Source organism: Vidua macroura, chromosome 5 (assembly GCF_024509145.1).
Source record: "Vidua macroura isolate BioBank_ID:100142 chromosome 5, ASM2450914v1, whole genome shotgun sequence".
Classification (NCBI taxonomy): Eukaryota; Metazoa; Chordata; class Aves; order Passeriformes; family Viduidae; genus Vidua; species Vidua macroura.
In genome coordinates, this window is record NC_071575.1 from 36,708,647 (window position 1) to 36,731,676 (window position 23,030).

Here is a 23,030-nt window from a genome sequence, read left to right on the forward strand (position 1 = left end):
TAAGCAATATATTACTTACATCCTTATGAGACCAAAGCAAACCCCTTGACTATAACTATCCATTTTCAGGGCATTTATTTTATCAAGTGAAGTGACCAATAATACTAGAAACAAGAACCCCTCTGGACATAGTTTTACTGTTAGTATTAGATACTGTCTTAGTTTTAGATACATTAGCACCAATCGCAGGCACTACAAGAGATACAGCTTCTTTTCCCCTTATTACTTAACTAATTTACATATATTATAAATTTTTTTTCTAATGTAATGATCTAATAATTCATCAGTTTTCACATACAGCTGCTTTAAAAAGTCTATTCTACAGTGACATTTCAGTTAGCACTGTTGATTTTTCCCAATAAAATTATTTTACAGTAAGTACAATATTTAAAAAAATTCAAACCTGCAGTAAGTGCTAGCCCCCAGAACTGACCCTAAAAACATGAAGTGTGCTGCACTTGAGATTTTAACTTCTGTACTACCTCTAAAGTAATTGTACATACATTTCTTCATTGTTTTCAAGGCACCTGAATAATTTTTGCTCCAGTTTTTCACTACACACCATATCCCTATTTTCTCTATCTCTCCTCTAGGTCCGGGTTGTTTTAATTTTTCTTTCTGTTAATTTTCATTTATACCTTGTAGATACCTGTATCTATGAGCAATCCCTCTAATGTAATGAAAAGTCATAATTTAGTCTCTGGACAGTAAAAAAAAAATTGAAAAATGAAAGATGTTAAAGGTTTATTGTATCAAAAAGTATATAGCCTTATTTAAGCATTTCACTTTTTTTCAAACGATGTAATTTTTCTTTATCTTTTATTACAGTATGTCAAAGGTTACACACACTGTATTTCTCTAGCTTGCTGCTACTCCTGTGTTCCCAGAGGGAAAATTTGCACTCATCTCACAAAAGGAGAAGTAAGTGCAAACCAGAAACCTATGAGAGCTGTTCACTCAGCTCTACAGGGGGATTTGCATGATTTGCCATGTATTAGCTCAGCAGAACTTTCTATGCTGCCTGTGACACTGTTTCTAAACTATGACTTGCATTCTGGGATGTTGTTTTCCTTTATAAAACAAGTAGCTCCCCAAAAAGTAAACAACACATGGAAAAAGGAACCAGCTCTGTGCTGTGTCATTCATTGTCTAGCCATTTAATTTGGAATAATCATCCAGTAAGAGTTGAAAGGATTGCTTTTTAGCCACAAGAAAGCAATCTCATCTTTTTAAAGGAATTCTCTGGTTTCAGTGTGTACTGATAAACGTAGTAGTTCCGCACAGGGTTTCAGTGCTGTTTGAAATTGTACCGAGGAAAAGGCATTTCTTTGTGACACTTGGAGTTTTTGCTCTGTAAATAGTTCAGTGAGCATTCTCATTTCCAGTGACTGATGATAACTTCCATGGTGATTGTAGTTCAGCCAGCTACCAGAGACACAAGTACATAAGGAGCACTCATATCATCCATTGCTGTAACTCAGTGCTCACATCTGCCAACAGATTTCAGGAGAGGGTAACCTTGGGCAATTGGTCCTTTGGAAAACACTCAGGGCGAGCTGTTCGGAAATCTGCCATGACCAGAAGACAATGTGTAGTTGTAGCTTTTCACACATTACAGGTTTGCAGTGCTGAGCAGGACATGAATCCTGTAAAACTGAGCCTTTGTTAGGTGCCAAACCTGTGCCTACTAGTCTGAAGGGGTGTCTAGGTGTTCAGGTAATCACATCCATGTCCGTACTAAGGACCTTCTGCATTTTTCTAGTAGAACAAAAGAGAATGAAAGCAGCTTTAATGTTCAATGAATCACCTGCCACAGTGGAGTTGTTGATCCGACGTAAGCATACTAAGCTTCATGACCAACATATTTTTCTAAGCTAAGGCAGTGCTGCTTTAGCTTGGCTGTAGCCTGAATGCAGCACAAGCACGCTGAATGCTGTGCTTAGCAAGACTGAGCCTGGATCTCAGTGCCAAACTCATCTGTTGCAACAGCATGTTACAGAAATACTGGTTTAGCCTCCTGTAACAGAATCAGTGCTTGACCTTCTTCAGGGCCATGTACAAACCCAGAGCTGTGTTCTGTTCCTGAGCACCCTCCAGGCTTCTGGACACAGCCTCTGCTTGAGCCCCCCTCCACAGGCAACGACTGAGTCAGTGATGCAAGCTCTGGGAGGCAGGATGCAAAAGGGAGCATTCCTGATAGTGCTAGGCACTGAGGGAGAGGTCAGATTCCCTGCTATTGTATAGCTCATGTGTAAGACACTCAACTAGCATGTGAGGGACCTGATTCTGACTCTCCTGATGCTGATTTGGAGCAGCAATTTGACCTCAAGTCACTGTCTCCAGAAGACACATCCCAGCTTCTATGCCACAGGGCAGTTCTCCTAGTGTCTCTTATCAAGACTCTTTGTCCCAGCTGTGAGAAAACGGTGTGTGTCTGTGTACTCAGCGACCACACCTGAGTGTTTCTTACTCACATGTTCTGAGTATTTTAAAAAAAATCAGGATGTAATATTAAAAAAAACTCCACACATTTACAAGGAAAATATATCTATGTCAATATCTAAGGTATTCTCTGATGATTTTATTCCCATTATTCAAAAAATGGCATTAGTTTGATGCTCTGTGCAATTCCAAGGCAGTACTTCAGCTATCCAGACTGTAACTACAAGTTACAGAACATGCTCATGGGAAACACACAAAAAGCAAAGAAAAATATATCAGCCATTAAAACTCAAGTTTGACAAAAGTTTCTTTATGTAATTTTCATGACTGTACAAATGTCAGGATAAGTTGAACCATTTGACAGCAAAACAAGTCAAACTATAAAGCTTGCATGTGCATACAATTCAGGTAAGAAATAACTTTGTCGTTTCCTCTTTCCACACATTTGTGATGGCAGGTGCCATGTGGAAGCAGGAGTGGTGTCCTTACATCCTGTCACTTGTCCCTTTCTAGCTGTTCACAGAAGCTTCTTCGTATTGAAAAATGTTTCCCTAACTTGTTCTTCAAAAACTCCTGAAAAACCCTTGGTTAAGGACTTTGGTTTTATTTTGTCTTATGAGAAGAGGCTGACCTACTGTCGTGGTTTGACATGGAAGTGAATTTTTTCTAGGAAGTTGGGTTAAACCAATCAGTGGTCTAACTGATTAACATCTCACAGCATTTATTTAAGGAAAGTGCATTTTCATGGGGAAGCTGGCATTGCGCCAGTGTCCAACCATGACATTTTTGGTTCCCTGACCGGGAATCAAATTCTAAGCAAGATAAGATAAAAATAAAATAAGAGCTGTGAGATGAAATCAAAAAAAGTAAGAGCAAAGCATGTATTAAGTTATAGTGCCAATATAGAAGTAGAGGGTTAGTGTAAGTTATTGTTTTATGTAAAAGTGTGTTGAATGTAATTTTGATAATAATTTTAGAAATGTGTGTTCTCAAAGGCAAAGAGTAAAGTGTCGTGGTTTGACATGGAAGTGAATTTTTTCCAGGAAGTTGGGTCAAACCAATCAGTGGTCAGGTTTGGATATTGGCACCTGGAGTGACCACTGAAAGTATGGACACGCCTCTGAGAACACAGGGGGTTAAAAGCAAGAACTCCCAAGAGAACTTTCTCTTTTGGTTCCGGTCGTCAGAGAGTGCAGACGCTCCCCTGCCCAGCTACGGGCTGGGTGGGGGAGGGGAAGCCACGCGGCCTTGTCCGAGTAGGCCGAGGGGCTGAGGGTCTGGAACCGAGCCAGCTCCTGTGGATGGAAGGGTGGAGAGGAGCGGAGATGCCTTTGTTCCCCCCCCCCCAAGAGGGAAAGAGACAGAGAGCCTGGCGGCACCTGGAAATTTGCTGGCAGAGGAGAAGGAGAAGGGGGGGGATGGTGCCCAGCGTGGGAGGCGGAACACCGGACCGAGATATCAGCCGTCCAAGGAGTCTGAACGTTTAACCCTTTCCAAGAAATGAGGGCTTTTTAAAAGTATTACTCCTCCTTGATTTGTAGTGGAAGAGAGATAGTCCGGGACCTGAGATGTTAGAAGAAGAAATATTTAGGTAGGAGGAGATGATGAAGTAGCTTTTAGCTGGACTTTTCTTGTTAGCCATGGACTGAACTAAATCTCCTGCAATAGAGACTGCATTTTAGGGGGATGCAGTGGTGACCCAGGGAGACCTGTTTCAGCTTCAAACAGCACAAAAATGGTGAGAAACGAAGAAAGCTGAAGAGGGAATGGTGATACCCTCTGTCTTCGGGAAGAAGATGAGTCCTGTTTTTGGACCCCTCGGCCCCAGGGGAAAATGAGGGGGACTGTAGTCCCAAGATAAGAAACTGAACTGTTGTATCTTTGGGTCTGTGGCAAAGCATCCTTAAAGGAGCCCTATGAGCAGTCTGTCCATGCACGGTGGTGAGAGCACTGTGACATGGAATGGAGAGTGTCACACTGGCAGATTTTTTCCGGGCGGTTGCCATGTGTGACAGGGAAACACAGGGGGGCAGCTGTGTTTCCTGGGGGGTCTGTGGTGCAAGAGAGACTTCTCTCTCCCTTGATAGTTTAAGTATAAATTACCTAAAGAGTAGTAATTTAATCAAGAATCCCGGGTGATGTTTCATGGCTGGGTGTTTTTAGAATTAGGAAGAAGAGGGGTGGTTTAAAAGGTCTTCATCCTAGATTTAGTTTATGTGTTTTCTGTATTAGTAGTAGTTTAATAAAGTTTTTTTTCCTTTGTTATTAAGCTTGGTCCTGCTCTGCTCTGTTCCTGATAACATCTCACAGCATTTATTTAAGGAAAGTGCATTTTCATGGGGACGCTGGCATTGCGCCAGTGTCCAACCATGACACCTACTTGACTAATTTAAACCTCCAAAAGACATTTCTGAATTCTGGTTGAAAAGGCATTTCCCTCCAACCTAGAGGTACGTTTCCAGCTTAGATATGCTTAGACTTGTGCCCAGTCTTTAACTGTGGCTGTTGACTACCTTAGGCTCTCTAATCCACACTGCTGGCTTCTGCATGTCTCATTTCTTCTGTACCCCTTCACAGGGGTCACTGGGTGTCACCTCAGGGTTCTGCATGTCACGAGTTGGCAGATCTCAGAAAGACAAGCAAGGTGAGCCACTGCCTTGTGACTCACTTGTTTACAGTTGATTGCCACTTTAGCTGATTGAATAAAGGGAACGCCTGTAATGGCAGATAATTGTTGTTGCAATAATAGCAATCGACTGCTCATTTTTACCAAATGCCTTCTGTACATCTCTGCCCTCTACATATTCCCAAGCACCAAACACCTCGATAATAAGACATTAGTATCCAATACAATTTTAAAAGGGCTGCAAGTGGGGGTACAGGTATTTTCATTTTAGAATCATGTGGCATCTCCATCTCTGTTTCTCCCTATTTCCTATCACTTGGACTATGCTGTGCAATCCTTGTCCCGGATCCTTCACTTTCCTCCTTACAGCTTTGTGGTCTCAAACTATTTAAAATTGAATGATAGATAGAAAGAAGCCCACCTTTAAAAATTCAGTGTGCTGGGGAATAGGAGAGCATCCTTAAGTTCTCTCCACAAACTTCTGTCTTGCAGATGGGATTTATTTGCCACAAAGACATCTGGTTTTGGGGGCTGAGATTTTACTACCAAACACTGGAACAAAGCTGCTGTGGCACCATACGGAATAGAATCCTTTATAGTTTCCTTCTTCTTAATATAGAATGTGTTGCAGATACTTGGCAGATCCACCACTTTTTCTTCTTCTGCTTTCTGTTGTCATTTTCATTATTTAAATAGATACATTCAGGCTGCAGATTGCTTAGACAAATAGATGGAAGAATTTGGTAAATTCCAAAGAATACACATTAAGTATTTGGCAATATATCCTCAGCAAACAGCTCTTATGCCATCACACCATGTGCCTGGCCATCTCACCTAATTGTATTTGGAATCATTGGCTCCTTCCAGCGTAGGGGAGTTAGAAGTCTCAAAGACATTTACATTTCTATAAGCTTAGTGTAGATCACAGATGTCTTCTCCAAGTGTGCCACGTGCTATTACTCAAGACTATGAGCATGGAGAGAAACGCTAGAAAGGAATCCGTTTTAGGAACGGCTTTACTCGGAGCTCAAAGTCAGGCATGACAGGCATTTGCAGGAAACCAAGTCTCTGGCAGGCAAGTACGGCAAGTCAGAATGGGAGGGTTGGAGCTGTTGCTGCCTTTGGCCGTTCACACCAGCCAAGGCAGAAATGGTCGAAACTCTGATGAACCACCACGGTGCTCAGCTTGGTTTTTCAAGGTAAGCTAGTAGTGACTGTTGTTTTGTGGTACCTGCGGCCTGTGTGAATGGAGTTTACCTGTCCGAGTAACTTCTATTTATGCTCAGGTGCCCTCAGAAACTCTCGAGTTCGGGCTTACGGCAGCACCGAAGCAGTCGGGGTAGCATCACACGCTGACTGGCGGGCGGGCGGGCCCTCGCCCCGCTCCTGCCGGGCAGCACCTGGCGGCTTGGCTGCCGGGGCGCCCCGCGCCGTGGGGCAGATTCCCCTCGGCGCGCGGGCGGCCGGTACGTGAGCGGGCGCGCGCCCCGGGCTGCCCGCGGGGGCGGCTCCGCGCGCGCCGCCGCTCGGGCCCAACCGCCCTCGGCCAACGGCCGGCGCGCGCTCCCGGGGCGGGCGGGCGGCGCGAGGGCGCGCGCACGCGTTGCCATGAGACGCGGGCGGCGGGGGAGGGGGATTACGTGGTGACGTTAATTCTATATGAGCGCGAGCGGCGGGAGCGCGGGTCCTTTCACCGCCGGCCGCGCGGCGCCTCCGCCTCGCTGCTCCTGAGTCACCGCCGCCCGCCGGCCGCGCAGGTACCGCCGGAGCGCGGCCGCCGCCGCCGCCCCGGGCTGGGGGTGTGGGGGGCACGGGGGGCGGGCGGGGGGCGCTGGGCCCCCGCTCCCTTCGCGGGGAGGCCGTGGATGCCGGCCCGGCCTAGCGGGGCCCCTGGGCTGGCGGGACGCGGGGGGCCGTCGGTGCCCGTGCCACACAGGTTTACCCCCCCCCCCCCCGCGCGGCCCGCGGGGCGGCTGCGCCGCTGCTCGCCCCCCCGGGCCCGCAGCGAGCAGCGCTGCTCGCCGCCTCCCGCGCGTTCCTCCGCTGCGCCCCGCGGAGCGCCCGGGCCGCGCTAGGCCGGGGCCCGTGGCGTGGCCGACGCTGGGGGGAGGCGGGTCGACTCCGCAACACGTGGGCGCCCGAGCGGGGCCGCGCCCGGCGCGGCCGGGGACCGGGGAGGGTGGCGGGGCCGGAAAGCGGCGCGGGGAGGAGCGGGTGAGCGTCCGGCCGGCCGCGGGGAGGGCGCGGGAGGGGCTCGGTGCCGGTCCGGCGCGGGGCCCCCGCGCGGTGTGTGCGCACATGGCGGAGCGGGGAGCGGCGGATGGCAGCGCGCCGTGGCCTTGTGCCGCCTCCCGCGCCTTGTTCCCGCTCCCGTGCGGAGCCGCGGCGCGGGTGTATTGTGCTGTGCTGCTGGCAGGGGGACCCAGAGATTCAGCCGTCGGACGGGCAGCTCCCGCGTCCTGCCTCAGGGTAGAGTGGTGTCCGGGAGTTCAACATGTCGCTTCTCTGGGTGCCTGTTAGCTGGTATCACCCTAAGTAGTGTCCCCGAGGAAGGCTGAGAAACTGCCTGGAGGATTTAGTAACTACAAGTGGAAATATTATCTTGTGTTCAGCATTCATCTAGAGCTATATACGTATAAAACATACTCTGTCTGTTCCATATTGACTGTTTAGGGTCTTTACACTGCCAATACTTGTGAAATTTTCAATATTGAATTAATAATTCTGCATTTGCTTGCAGAAAAAAACCGCAAACCTTTTTTCAAACAACTGGTGTAGTAATAATACAGCAGCACCTTCCACACTTTATCTCCAAGCTCTCTGCAGTTAGGTATATGTTTCAAGTCCTGTTGAGATACACTTAGCATTTCATGTTCTAACTCATTTGTGGCGGGTAAGAGAAGTGGGCATGGTGCTATGACAAATACTCTCCTCTGCTCAGCACCTCTTGGGATTTCAACATCTGCTAGTAGATGCTACATTAATCAGGCAGGAGATAGTGCCTGATAATTTTAATTACAGTCATGAAATTAAACTTGAGGGAAGAGTTAAGGCCTAAGGCTGTGAACTGCTGAAGGTGGTTCTTGACAAAAATGTTAGTAGCTTTTTAGCAGCCTTCCTGCTGACCCCATTTTACAATGGTACTCTTTAAAGAATGAGAGAAGCACTGTACTTTGATTGAAGCAAGCTGAGTTGTTTCCAGTCTCTTGTAAATCCAGAAATTATATGAATCCTTAGGGGAAGATAGCATTTAAAATACACATACATGGAAATTTAAGTGACTTGGATGCTTCTATACCAGACAGAAGTTGAAGCCGCTCAGGCTTTGGGTACCTGAAACATTGATAGAAGTGCTTAGAACAGGCCACTGACCGGAGCTTGTGTGTGTGTCTCACTTTGTCCTGTGAGTGATACATGTTAGCAGTCTTATTGCCCTCCACTTTTTCTGTGCTTTGTGACAAGTTTTGGTTATAATTTACTCTTGGTTTCTGAGGACTGAGTATTGCAGAATGTTGGTCCTGTGCACAGGTGGTAGAGTGGTGTTTTTCAGAGCTCCTGGTCTTTCTCTGACTTTGACAAGGCTAGGAAGTGAGTGTTGGAAGCACGCAGCAGTACCGTCCAGCATCTGTGCTGCCAGCCCAATGTTGCAAGAAGTGCCAGATCTGCTGCAGCGCTGTTTACATATACACAGTAATGCTCCCACCATCCTTGTGCATCATCTACCCCCTACCTCACTCAGAAACTATTCCTAGGAGCAGGTGGGGGACTTGTTATGGTGACCTGCTTACTGGACACCCTGCAAAAGGGTGGTGTGTTTTTTTTTCTTAGCTTTGAGCATATGTGCACAAGCGAAACTGAAACCAAGGCACTGTGGGCATGATGTTATGAATCTTTGTTAACAGCGTTTTCACAACCTTGAGTGAGACCTGGATCTTCCAGGCTGAGGCTGTGTCCTCTAATACAGAACTCCACATCTATGAGGAAACTTTGGCTTACCCTGTACATTTGATAAAACCCTGTTTATTCACTAGGCTCCTAAAAGTTAAAGCAATGGTAACACAAAGAGCTCGACTTAATCATGGCAGAAATTGTATTCTTTCAGGGAGGAAAATAGCTTGAGGCTATTAATTTCAATCGTGAAAAATTTTAGGAGGGGAATAAGACATCTTCTATTTTGAGTTTTGGTTCAATCCTTTGGTGAAAGCCAGTTTATTCCAGTAGAACAACAGGTATGATGAACATGTCTCTGATATCTTCACCTTTTTACTAATGTAGTTGTAATACAGTTCATATTCAGGTTCTTGTGAAACAGCTGCAAACATGGCATATCTCTAGCTAAGGACCTGATTCTAAAGGAAACTGCAGGAATTGGACAGGTTACAGAAAATGGAGATGCAGGTGCTCTTTCAATGCCTGTTTTTCTGTGTCTGTATATACATTCAGTGCAACTTAAGCTCTGTGATTTTCCATGAGCTGGGAGTGCTTTGGTATTTGTGAGGCACTAATAGCCATTTAAACAGAAGGCAGAACTTTGCAGACAGAAACGAGACTTTTTAATGTTGGTTTTATTTTAGTACAGCTGAGAAGTCTTCTCAACTGGTCTGGGCAACTGCATTCCTTCAAGCTTCTTCTCAGGGAGGTGGCTAGTAAATAATAGAGTGGAACTTCATAGTATGTGTTTAATCCAAGGAAGGGTTGTGATGATGGGTTTAAGGCTTATAGGTCAAGTTTTCATTTGTAAATTACTTAGTGTTCAAAAGTGATTATAATTAAAGCTAATTCAATCTAGCTGATTCTCACTCAGCTCATATGTTAGTGCATTTCCTCATCACCCAACATTGTTAATCTGGAGAGTAGGTCTGGTGTCATAATGTATTTGTCTAGAAAACCAGACATGCCTGGAAGGCATCACAGAAGTTGCTTGGGGATTCATTTGATGACCTTCTGAAAAATTAAACTATTTAGAAGCAACGTGTGAGGGCTTTGAGGGCTTCCTACACGAAATTATTATATTATTTTCTGAATCAGCAAAGTTAATGCAGAAGTAAAAATCCTAATTACTGATGTGGCCTTGTGTATTTAGTCATAACTTTTGACCTTAATTTTTCAGGAGGACTTCACGTATTGCAGGTTAAAGCTTTAATTGCAGTCAATTAAAAAGTTTGCTCATTTACCTTTGATACTCTAGAATTACTTAAAAATATAAATTATTTAAGATATGAAGTAAGTTGTATTTTCTTGAAAGATTCATCTTTTAAATGAATTTGTATCATCTGCTTAAATGAAGACATTATCTGCATCCTAACTACTTGTCAAAGGTTAAACTGCAGGTCTTTCCTAGATGGAAAGCTGTTCAGATTTTAGTACTGGAAAATACAGATGCATTTGGGGGCTGTGTGCTTAAATGTACATCTGCACAGATGTGGCTTGAAGTGTTGATGTGTCTCAGTTTAAATCTTAACTTGCCATAATGAATAGACAGTTTGCACATCAACTGTTTCAATTGGTCATCGAGGACTATAGAACAAAGTACTACCAGTTGCTCCTTGGTAGGTTTTTATGTTCAAAAGGTGAAAACAAATTTTAGATACAAAAACTGGGGTTTGGCTTTAGCTGTAGCTTTGAAGCATTCAATTGACAATTTTACATTTATTCTGTAAAAAACTATCACTACAAAATAACAAACAAATGAAGAAAACTTCACCCAAAACATGAGAGATACTAGAATTAACCAAGTGTTGAGGATTCTTGTTATGAGATTTGACGAAATGGGTGCCTGAAATCTGGAATGGACAACTCCATGACTTCTAAGACCCAGGATAGAAACATAAATGCTTGTTATCTTTTCTGACCATCTGCACTATGATTGGTTCAATCTGCTACTTTATTTAGGTATTGTTTAATATGCAGTGTTTCAAAGGAAGGAGAATCAGTTCTTTCAGATTTCTTGTGGGATGACTTGCCCATGAGGGAAAGTTTTGGTTTAGATAAAAATATGACAGACATTGAAGAGTTGAGGAGCACAGAGAGGGTACATGGAAAAAAACTGTTCATATTGAAACCAAGTTTGAATCAGTTATTTTTGAACTTCTTGTTTATGTATGTATTTTTGTGTCATTTCTTGTTACTCTCCTCTCAAATACTATTGATCTAAAATGTGAACTGCTTCTGTTGGTCAGGTATTCATGTTGCTAGACCCTTAACTGAGCTAGTTCCTTTCTTCAATGTTGAGCAGTGGATACAATATTTTCATTAAGGATCCATTACTGAAGTACAGGATGATCATATTTTGTAATTGTATGTTTTAGTCACCATGCATTTATTTCAGATCTTGCCACTTCTGCATGTTGAGTAGAAGTCTTCAGTGGTCTGCATGCCATTATATTTGTCTTTACATAGCAGGTTTTTGACCTTTTGAATTCTAAAGTAGTTGGAATTGCATCTTTTTATGTGTTACTTCAAATTTCAATACTATTTATTTAGCCTCACTTGAGTCACTCTTTTAAGGAGTTGTTAAGTTGTGATACTACAGTTTTGGAAATAACTCATCTTTGAATGTTGAAGTGTGAACTGGTATGGTGCTTTGTGCTGGTTCTTGTGTGTGCAAGGTGGCTTTATCAGAAACATGCTTGCTATGTTTGAAACTGGTGAGATCGTCATGACACAGCCTCTTGATTCTTTTACCACCATCTTCAGTGTTTTGGAGGCATCACATACTTCTATGTTGGTGCCAAAGGCAAGATTGAGTGAAATTCACAAGAGAGTATTTCTGAAGATAACTTTGTAAACAGTGCTCAAGTTCCATGGATCAAGTTCTCTGTAGCCCTGCTACATGTTTACAAATATTTTTTAAAGTGCACCTGTATTCATTTGAAAGTGACTGGCTGAAACCATAACCGTGGGCATTCTTTGGTGGGTCTTTACTGCCAGTTGTAACATCTCATCCCAATAGCCTCCAAAATGTTTTAAAATGTGGTTGTGTTCTTTTTTTTTGTGCACACTAACTTGTTAGTTGAAAACTGTGTTTTAAAGTTGGTAGTCTAGTAGTGGCCTGGCTTCCATGGAAAAAATACTGAATGGAAGCTAACAAAGAAGTTGCTAAGTACATTTTAGGAATTTCAGTGGCTTCTTGGTTAGTCAATGTATATAAAATTGCATTCATCATATGTTCTAGCAAGGAGCACACTTCTGAAACCTGTACATATGTTTCAGTATTTTGTAACTTTCTTTTCATATAAGGATGCTTAGATGTTTTTGAAGTCTAATTGGATAAAAACTTAAATGCTGCAGCGTGTGAGTTTTGCAGATAGCAGTGTAATTGCCAGTATAGTCATGTTTGATTATGTGGTGATCTAGGCAACCAATTAATGCTCTCTTTCCCATTGTTTGATGTTGTGGTATGCACAAGTTTGGGGTTTTTTAAGCTGTTACAGTGCACCCTGCTACCTGAAGAATTTTGTTAAAACACAATTCTTTTTTTATTACTTTGCTATTTTTTAACAAACTGAATACCTGTACCAACATGAACTGTATTGAGAAACACTGTCTTAGGAAATTTCAAGTATTTCTTTACACATGAAGACTTTGATTTCAGCCCTCTAGGATGCCTGCTGTTCTTTCCATTATCCATGATGGAAAGTAAAACCATAAAAAGCTACAGTGAGTAGTGGTTTAAAAAAAAAACAAAAAAATATCCTTGTTAATTTTTCCAAGTTTGGATTTAAACTTGTTACTTCTCTAATAATGAAAGATTGTTCTAAATAGAAATTGTTAGGTTTTCTGCTACAGGATCTTGGCATTCAGAACAAAGGCAATATTGTGTGCTTATTACTCTATTTTTAGAACATGATCATGGAGCTCAGGTCAGTAGCATTGACAAGCACGCAGATGTAGTTTGATAATAGTCCTGATTTTAATTTGTAATTCTGTAGTCCATCTCCTTCTCAGTATGGAGGCTCTTTTCTGCTGAAAGAGTAAACAGGCACTATCTAAAATGCAGTAAAAATACTACAAAGAGAGGAATTAAGTATTTGTTGATTGAATCAATCCTCATTTCCTGATTGAAAAATTAATTCAAGGGAAAGCTTACAATGGGTTTCCACATGAATGAAAACAAATCCTGCAGTTACTAATAGCTGAGTAATAATACTACTTATATATATTATCCCTCTATTTTGTTTTGCAGAATTTGACTTTTTCCCATCAACTGCCATTCTCATAGAAGTGTAGAGCACTTCTAAGTTGAAAGGGTGCAAAATGTGTTTTCATGCTGTAACATGTGCAAATGTATTGTGCAGAGTCCTGCAAGCACTAGTGAAGTAGTTGCATTGGCAAGTGGCTGTAGTTGACGCCTTTACCTCAGGAGTTAGTAGGGAGTGCAAAATAATATCACTTGAAGGGGAAAGAGCAGTTTCAATTGTGTTGTGTTGCTTGGTTCAGCATGCTAGTGTTTTTATCATGTTTATTTGTTCTTTACAGTCAGATTCTGAATTTTGCTGTATTACCATAAGTGAGGTGTAGCAGTACAGTTTCACAGTAACTTCAAACTTGCCTAACCCTTTCCATGAGGTGTTATAAAAGGTACTTGCTTGTGACAGCCTCTCTCTTGACCCTGCTGTGACTTGTGTAACTGAAGGTCTAACAGTGTACAAAGAAATGCTTTGAACATTCTTTAACTTTACTATCATTCAAACATTGATGAAAGGAAGGGGATATAGGATTATGCATAGCTGAGGAGCTACAATAAGCTTCTCCAGCAGGGTTTACTTTCTCTGACTTGAAGATCATTCAGAAGAGAAACTGGGTGTTCCCTTTATGAAAGGAATGTATCTCTCATGTGACGGTATGAGTGCTTCCCATCTCAGATATTTAAGTTCATGTGCATAGCTAGAAGTTGTTCTGAGTGTGTTTTGTGAAACGCTGCTTCTTGTCTGAATTTCTTACCCTTTTCTGCTTTGTCAGGACACCTTACTTTAGCGTCTGCTGAAGATTCCTATATATTGTCATGCCAATTAGCATTTCTGCTGTTAACTGTGTGTGTCTTTTGCACATAGTGGATGAGTGGTGCTAGCACAGTAAGTTGTGTCAAAATGAAGGGATTTGAGTTACTGCAAGGGTCCAGTGTCACCTTCTTGTTACTGTATTGAGGCACCTGGATTCCTTGCTTCCACTGACCATTAGCTCCTTAGTCTCTTTAAGCAGAACTTAATAGCTTTTATATTAGTATTGTATTCTTTATTATATCATACTCCTGTATTCTGTGCTTGTATTTGGACAGACAGTTTTAATTATCTCTTCTAGATTTGCAAATTTAAATAAATTTTGTCAATTTTTGTTCCTACATTAACAGTTAGAAATCTTTTGTTAACAGAATAACTTTGAGGGACTAATAAAGGTATTGTCTCTGGAGAGTTCAGTGGCTGATAAAGTCATCACACAGATGAGGTATCTTGATGTTCTAGCACTGCATTTAGCTGCTCATTTGATTGAGATTGATTTTCTTTTTTGGACCTTCAGCTTTCCTAAGAAGGCATATTTTTTCCCTAAGATGAATGATATAATTTGTTTACCATGTTTATCTGCCGTGTTAATCATAGAAACATGGAATTGTTTAGGTTGAAAAAGGCCTCTCCTCTAAGATTGAGTCCAGCTGTTAACTCAGCACTGCTGTGTTCACTGCTGAACTGTGTCCCCAAGTGCCGCATCAACACATCTTTTGATGTGTTCCAGGGATGGTGATTGCAGCACTTCCCTAGGCTACTTGTTTCAATGCCTGACAACCTTTTCAGTGAAGAAAGTTTTCATAATATCCCATCTAAACATGCCTTGGCATAGCTTGAGGCCATTTCCTCTCATCCTGTTGCTTGTTTACCTGGGAGAAGAGACCACTCCCCACCCAGCTGCAGCCTCCTTTTGGGTTGTAGCAGGGAGTGATGAGGTCTCCTCGCAGGACAATAATAGGTACAATATCCCCTTGTTTTATAACCAGTTTTCATGCTAAGTGGTAATGGATGCATGAATTTGATCTCACAAGTATAAAGGAAACAATCGCTCTTCTGCTTTATTCCCTTTTAAAATTATATTTTTAACCTGATGCATTATTCAATTGCTTCTTTTTGAAGAGGAGCTAAATTTTCTCTTAGTTACTACTGAATTGTATGATCTTCTCTCCCATAGCAATTTCCCTATCCAGTGATTGCTACCATAGCTTCTACCAACAGTTTTGGAATGAGTGATGCATTTTTGGGTTTGTAGTACCAAGACATTTGAAGTGTGAAACTCATGTACTGTGCACTTTTGAAACAGTTCACTCAGTTCTCACAGAATTGTTTAGGCTGGAAAAGACCTTTAAGATCACTATGCAGAGCATCTGAGGTCTTTAAAGTTACAAACCTCTCTTAGAGGTTTCAAGCAAACTACCTCAGACAATTTGAACATCTGCAGTCAAAGAGTGTTTGCTAATGGATGTCTACACTAGTTTAATTTTTGTTTTCTGTATTTAATGATGATTATGTAAGGAGAAATCTTACAAATTGTCCTGGAATTCTAGGCAAGAACATCAGTTAGAAGTAACTTCTAGTGAAAGCATTGCTCTTGAGTTTCCCAGTCTTTAGTGAGAGTTGAACTTGGCTGGTATGATGTCATTTGTCTGGCACCTTTGGTTTCTGCACACATTACAAATAGTTTACCAGATGTAATCCCGATGATTTTTTAAATACAACTAGCTGTCCTCCTGTGTGAGCAATTTGTCTAGAGAAGGGGAAGAGGTGTTTCCTGAAAAGGAGGGTATGGGTACTGTTTGTGGTATGCTCAGAGATGCTGAACAGCTGAGATGTGTTGTCAGCCTGCCAGCCTTGGGGCTTGTACAGAAATGCTGTTGTTTTGCTGGAGGAACTGTGTCTCAGGAATGTCTTGCTGCCTCAGCTGACTTGTAGTTCACCTCGCTGTGACCTGTCTTCCTGAGGGCGAGCGGATGTCCGGGTAATCTAATAGTGGTGTGCTTACTTGGGACGCGTAAAGCTGATCTGAGAAAAAAAAAGGCTTCTCACCAAAGCCTGTGTCCTAGCTGTAACATGGCTGGTGCCTCTGTGCAAATTCTGGTTCGTTTCTGTGTGGATAAAGGAAAGATTAGGAGGCACTGAACACTTGGAGTTTGTATTTCTGTCTTCACTTACGCAAAATCACTTAGTGAAGAAACGATAACCCTTGAAAACTGAAAGCTCACTAATGACTTACTTGAGGATGAACATCTGAACACTGCTTGTATCAAACTCCATTTCTTGAAAAACATGACAGTTTAACAAGATCAAGTGTCCTTTAAGCCTAATGAAAATAGCGAATTGTCACACAGTTTTGATAAGTTTTAAATTTTAGGGGGGTTTTGCTAATTTTTAGTAATTCTGCAGGATGCACTCAAAACAGTGGGTCAGGTAGTGCTGGATTAAGTTTTCCAACCTTTCCATTTTGATAATGAATGTGCTTTCTTGTGATGGCAGGCAGACTTAAAGTACCTGTATGAAAGAGGTTTTAAATTTAAACTTACAGGAAACTTGCACTGTAGCTTGATTTTCTGTAATTTTGCCTTCTTTTTGTAGCGCAAACTTCCTACACATTCTCTTTCAAGCCCTGAAAATATAACTGTTGCTTTTCTTCTGCATATTTTTACAATGAGCAGCAAAACATTGTAAGTAAAGCCTGTAGGCATCTCTGTATTTGACCATAATGCAGTCTACTGCATTTAAACAGTGGCTGTAGCTGTTCAAGTAACAGGGAAATAAAATATTTTTCTAGTAAGGTTTTTGCAGGCCGGCTTTATACAGGGATGTAGACTACCCTTTATTTGGGCTCATAAGCCTCTTCATGCAGTCAGGAGGCCTAGTTTCCAAGCAGTATCTTAGTCCAAAACTGTCACCTAGACACTGAGGCTTGAAGTAATACACCAGGTGTATCCAGGTTTGTTATAATCCTGCACTGACAACTGGTAAACTGATATCTCTCTGGCACTACTTCAGGGAGTGATGCTAATGGTTATGTTGCTCACATGCCAAGGTGTAGCTGCTGTTCACGAACCTAAATGAACCTTTGAATGATCTGGGAAGGACAGCTCTGTCTTATGGAGAGTAGAGTGATATGAGTTCTATATTTAAATATTTAGTGCTGGGGACATACTGCAAAATAAATACTGTAGTGATCTAATGTTATCAATTGTGGTATGTAGTGTATATGAAACTCTGAAGACTAGACCAGGACCTTGAACTGGGCATTGCACAGAGATAGTGGCTTAAGGAATGCATTTTCTCAGTGCTTTTCTGCAGTATTTTTGTTTCTGTTTGGGTTTTTTTTTAGCCAGTAGAACTGTGTTTGCGAGAAACTTATGGTTGTTTAAGTAAATGACAGTAAACAAAATGTGATGCAACTACATCTCTTCCATGCTAGTGGGTTGCACAGATTAGCCTAAATGTCTGCCAGTGTCGTTTTCTTGGCAGTGCCTTGTAATCTCCTTACTCAAGAAAAGTTGTCTAGAGCTGGCAGATAATTGTCATGACAGACACTAGTATCTCCTCAGTTTGCAGAAGAACTCTTCCAACTGTGTACATTCTGATACATAGTTGTGTAAAAAATGGAGGGAAGATTAAAGGATGGGACATGAAAAAGACTGCTGCAAGGAGAATAGGAAAAATTGGATGAGAGAGAGAAACACACTAGAGGGAGGCTCTGAAGCTGACAGCTGCTTGATATAGTCTATTTTAATTAAAAAAAAAAATCTTTGAAGAATGTTATTCAAAGTCTTTGAGTAAACTGGGCCATAATTTGAAACCATACAGTGCTTGCAGGGATTGTTTAAGAGCCAGGAAGGAGAGAGTGATAGCTGCCCATTGCAATGAGGAGAAAGAAGCAGATGCTGGAGTCCCACAGGGTGCTGTAGTGAGATTAATGCCTTTAGCATGATCAGAAATTATCTTGGAAAGAGGATGAACAGTGAAAGGCTGGATGAAAGTTTGTGATGACAAGTAGTTGTTCAGAGGTGAAAACAAGGGCCCAGTGAGGAATTCAGTAACGGAGACTGCTGGTGAAACTTTCTCTGCTACAAAGTGTAGACAAATCTTTAAACTGATCTCTCAGCTGAATATTACAACTGGGAAACTTGAGTGATATCATCAGTGTACCTGCATGGTTTTGGGGAAAATGAAGACTAGCTTCTGAAATAAAAATTTGTTATGACATTGTCAAATACCTGCACTTCTGACACAATGTGTTATTTCTGAATGTAACTGAAAGCTACAAGTGTTTCTGGGAGAATTCTTACCATGTCATTGCTTTTTCCCCAAGGTATTGGCTAATGGCCCTTTTTGGAGGTGGCATGGATGCTTCTTAAAGTTTTTTGGCATCATTTGGTCATAGCTAATCTTACCTTCTTTTGGGAAAAATTGTTTAAATGAACTGCGGAAGTTGGTCCCTTTCAGAAAACCTCTAAGGTGTTTCAGCTACTGTTTCATCTAGCCCACTGACTTGGAGAGACCATAGGGTTTGTGCTGCCACTGGCCACATGTTTGTTGAAAGGACTACCTTCTGTTTTATGGAAATTAAAGCTTTTTTTTTATAGGGAGAACAGAGAAGGGAAATGCTGGTCTCTGCAAGGAGCATCACTGTATTGCATTTGCAGAAAAATGTTTGAAAGGTGGATGAGCTATGCATCTTGTGCTCTTTTGCACAGCAGTACTATCAGTCTCCTTGAAATGGTCCTGCATAAAAAACAGGTTGAGGAAGTGTGTAAGGAAAAAGTAGTATATTTTTCATGGATACAATATTGTTTACATGAAAAATAATGCTAATTGTTACATTGCCCAAGTAAAATGGGTACCTGTATCTGAGAGTTGTAATTGTATTATGCTTTGTTTCTGTAGGTCTTCAGTGCATGCTGTCTTTGAGAATGGTATTCAAAGGAGAGTCTTTTGAATTGTTACATGGGTAAACTGAAATCACAAGACAAGCAAATGTGATCCAAATAAAATGAGTCAAGAATATTGCTGTAATTCCTCTTACTGAATTGTTAGATATTCTTTGGTTTATAGCAGTGCTGCCATCCTATTTATTAGCTAATACTGTATTATTTTTCTGAAATAGATGGACTTGGTTCTCTAGTTTTTCTGCATATAGGGAATTGAATCTTTTTGATTACATTCTAGAGCTTTATTTGGCACTATGAAATTGTGGTCCTAAATGAGGACATCAGATCCCTTCTTTCCATGTAATTCTTGGGAAGTACTTATGAAACCAGAAAAAATAGATTATATTTACATAAAATATGGGTGTTTATTTCTGAAGTTTAGATTCTAAGATGTTTCTTCTTATTGGCTGTTAATATCCGGATCTTACTGGGATTGTGTTTTTGTGTTACACTTCAGACAGATCAAATGCAGTTTTCTCTTTTTCTGGAACACATCCGTCCAACACTTTGCTAAAATTCCCATTTGAATGCATTGTAAGGAGTTGAAATTCCTGAAGGAAAGTTGAATTTGTTTAGCTTACAGGAGAGCAGGTAAAATGGAGACTCTAAAGCATTGGTTTCCTTGCTTTCTGGACCAGCAAATTATTCCTGGTAGTTGAAGCCTCCTGAATTACTGGCAGATGGTAATAACGGGACAGTGTTTTCTTGTATACAGTATTAGGCTTCAAGTTACCTAAAATATCTTTTTGGAGAAGAGACTCCCAAGTACTGTTTTGCTGGTAGAAAATGCTGCTCATTTTATAATATATTTGAGAACATAGGTTCTTCATGGTATGCAAGTTTTGCAATAGTCTCAATATTAAATGTTTCTAGTTACTGTGTATGGAATATGTTTATGATTTTACTGAGATATTTAAGAAAATTGTGATCATTCTGAACATAGGAATTAGTCACATTAAATAGCCTGGCACCTGGCTTTTTTTTTTTTTTTTTAATGTTGCAATGTTGTGGTTATTCTGAGCAACAACTTGGATTGGTTTTGTAAAGTTGGGATTAAAAGTAAAGCCACAAAAAGGCATCTTCATTCTTAAATTGTTTTAGCTGTAAGTATGTTCTGTCTGCAATCACATGCTGGAAATGAGTAAACAGTTATCAGCACCCTTTTTGCTTCAGTTTTTTTCAGGTTATATTCCACTTTTATACTTTGGACTAATTTTCAGTCAGTGATTAGTACAGTCCTAAGAGCCAAAACTCAACATGGCATTTTGCTGGTGCTTGGTACTTCAGTTTATGGGAGTAGATCTAAGGTTCTAAACCAGAACAAAGTGTCTCAAAGTGTCTCAAAATTTCTGTATGTTTTAAACTGAGAGCTCAAAATGTGCAAGGGAGATGTGCCGCACTTCAGACTGTAATATGTATTTATCATGTTTCATAAAGCTGACATGGTTTGTGTTTCTTTTAGTATTATGGCATGTGACCATAGAGCTATAACTGAAATCTAGTGCTGCTATTCTTATGTGTTTTTTCTTTTTTTTTTCCTAGTGTGTGAGATCTAGCAGAATGGCAGATATAGACAAGTAAGTAAAATTTGTAGGTTACTGAGGCTCTGAGTGTGTTCTGTGCTGTACTTGACATGGCTGGGCTCTCCAGATACTGGATAGGCAGGGTCTAGATACTGACCTTGAGCACTGTGGCAAGACCTGAGGTTTACAGTATGTGGGAGAAAAGCTTATGTTGCTCATGATAAATGGGTTTGTGATCTTAATTGTAAGTAAATAAAAAAGTGGAAGAAGACATGAGTCAACTTCCTATGTTAGTTGGAATTTTGGAGGGGAAAAGAAGATAATATTGCCCTTTCCTATTGTTTCACTCCATGTAGGGTTTTTTCTATACTTCAAGTGCTCTTATTTCATGGCATTTGAAGTATAGTGTAGGTGATCCTACCCACAGTTCTCGAGGCCTGCACATCTTAAGGAAGATATGTGGAGCAGAAAGAGGCTTTGACTGGTTGATAAAAGCAGGAGATGAAGGAGTTTTTTATAAAAGGAAACTTTGTAATTCTGGAAAGTTGCTAATTCTTTAAACTGTTCTGGGATTGTCAAACATGAAATTCTTTGAAGACAAATTTGGCTTTGTTTGGCTATTAAGACTTGTTTGTCATAGGTCAAAAGATGCAACAGTTTGTTTCTACCCACATAATATCTAGTTTGAACTCTTTAAGCTCCTTATAGTATAAAATTAACTTCTTGATGCTGTTATTGAATATTTCTTATAGCAAAGAACAGTCTGAACTTGATCAGCAGGACATGGAAGATGTTGAAGAAGTAGAAGAAGAAGAAACTGGTGAAGATGCCAACAGCAAAGGTAATGTTGAGACCAAGAATTTCTAAACCTCTAAGCATATGTACTTTCTAGTTAGTGTGTTAAAAGCTTTTACTGCAAAAAAAATAGGAAGTGGTAAAACAATTTCAGATGTGCAATTGTGTTTAAGTTCTGAAGCAAGGACTTATTTTTTCAAATTGTGTGATTTTATTAGTTGTTTGCAGTTACTCATTGTAGTCATGGTTATATACCAGGTTCAGGCAGTGGTGGCTACCTATATAATTGCAAAAGACAGAATTATTGTGGATATGTAACAGAATTATTTCAAAACTGAAAGCAGTTAAAAACTTCACATATGTGAAGCTTTGGGTATAAAAAAATTAATGTGCATATATGTTTGTGTGTATCTCTTTTAATTAGTTGATAATAATTTGCTGCTGAGTTGACATTGAACAGAACAAATCATGCTTAGTGTTACTACTCTTGAAATTAATAAATCCTTCTTTATTCCCCCCTCAACAAAAAATGTAAGCACATATCAAAATACTTGTTTTGTCAGTGCTGAACAGTCTTACTCATGCTTTGTATTTAAAGTCTGGGGACACAGATGGAATCTAAAGAACAATTAACCAAAAGAGAAATAAGTAATAACCTCTGCAATAAAATTACTTGGACTGCTAATAATGCCATGCTACATGTTGGCTTGAACAGAATAATAACGTTAAAATAGAACATTTTGCTCAAGATGTTATGCTTTGCTAATCTATTGAAAGAAGTGTTTTCAAAACTAGATTGCAAAATTTTGGGGAACATATTCATTAGCTGAAGGATTAAATGGTATATAGTAATTAAATGGTAAGTATTCAGGTGTCCCACAGGAACCTAGAGATGAATAATGTGTATTTTCAGGGATTTCCCAGCTATTTTAGGTGAGAATCAGAGGGGAAATTATACTCTAGGAATCCTGGAAGGAAATTGGATTTTATAAATCAGAAACATATTTTAGTAGCAGGGAGACTAAACAGTTCTTCTGCATCTGTAATTCTTGCTTGTCTAATTTTCTTTATTTTTATGCACAATTCTTTCTTTCAAGATTGGTCCAAAAGATGCTTTGTACTTTGTGCTTACATAATCTTCTTTTTTAATTTAGCTCGGCAGTTGACTGTGCAGATGATGCAAAATCCTCAGATTCTTGCGGCCCTTCAGGAAAGACTTGACGGTCTGGTAGGAACATCTGCAGGATATGTAGAAAGGTACAGCATTTGTTTAGTACGAGCAGAGTGTTAAAATGTTTCTTTTTGTTTTCTGAACAGTGTTGTCTATGGCATTAGTGGTCATAAACCACTGTGCTGCTCAGATAGCAGAAAAACTAATATAGTCTGTCTGTAGTGCATCTCAGAATTGAAGAGTTTTTATTTGAGGTTTCATGAAGAAAGGAATGGTAATATTTACAGTGGCTGATGTTTTCCTCTGCAGTTACAGTATGATATACTTCTTAGGATACTTTCCTGCTCCTTGGAATCTCTTGTAGCTTTGCCTTGATCATGAAACATCAGTTATTTAAACTATAGACAGATACTTGGGGGCCTGGTGTCTCTAATATAGCCATTTTATGCTTAGACTGTAAGCATTAGCTGATACAGGAATGTTATTAGCAGGACTTCATGTGGTTTTCTCATGTATCAAAACTTG

The 23,030-nt window shown here is 40.7% G+C and overlaps 1 protein-coding gene and 1 long non-coding RNA gene across 5 annotated transcripts in view; one reads left to right on the forward strand and one right to left on the reverse strand.

The window, feature by feature from the left end:
- Window positions 1–2,731: 2,731 nt before the first annotated feature.
- On the reverse strand, window positions 2,732–6,564 carry LOC128807274 (uncharacterized). The gene is made up of 2 exons (XR_008437095.1): window positions 4,819–6,564; window positions 2,732–3,073 (listed from the first exon to the last, which is right to left on the reverse strand). It is a non-coding gene; the product is annotated as an uncharacterized LOC128807274 (long non-coding RNA).
- Window positions 6,565–6,692: 128 nt separating this feature from the next.
- NAP1L1 (nucleosome assembly protein 1 like 1) overlaps window positions 6,693–23,030 on the forward strand; it is a 28,687-nt gene continuing 12,349 nt past the window's right edge. The window contains exons 1-5 of one of the 4 annotated variants that reach the window (XM_053977760.1): window positions 6,695–6,825; window positions 19,474–19,607; window positions 20,559–20,593; window positions 21,292–21,380; window positions 22,489–22,591. In XM_053977760.1, the coding sequence (XP_053833735.1) occupies window positions 20,577–20,593; window positions 21,292–21,380; window positions 22,489–22,591 (209 nt within the window). In that variant the 5' untranslated portion in view covers window positions 6,695–6,825; window positions 19,474–19,607; window positions 20,559–20,576. Of the gene's footprint in view, window positions 6,826–7,476; window positions 7,538–19,473; window positions 19,608–20,558; window positions 20,594–21,291; window positions 21,381–22,488; window positions 22,592–23,030 lie in introns of those variants that run through there. The other 3 variants (XM_053977763.1, XM_053977759.1, XM_053977762.1) reach the window with 3 other exon arrangements.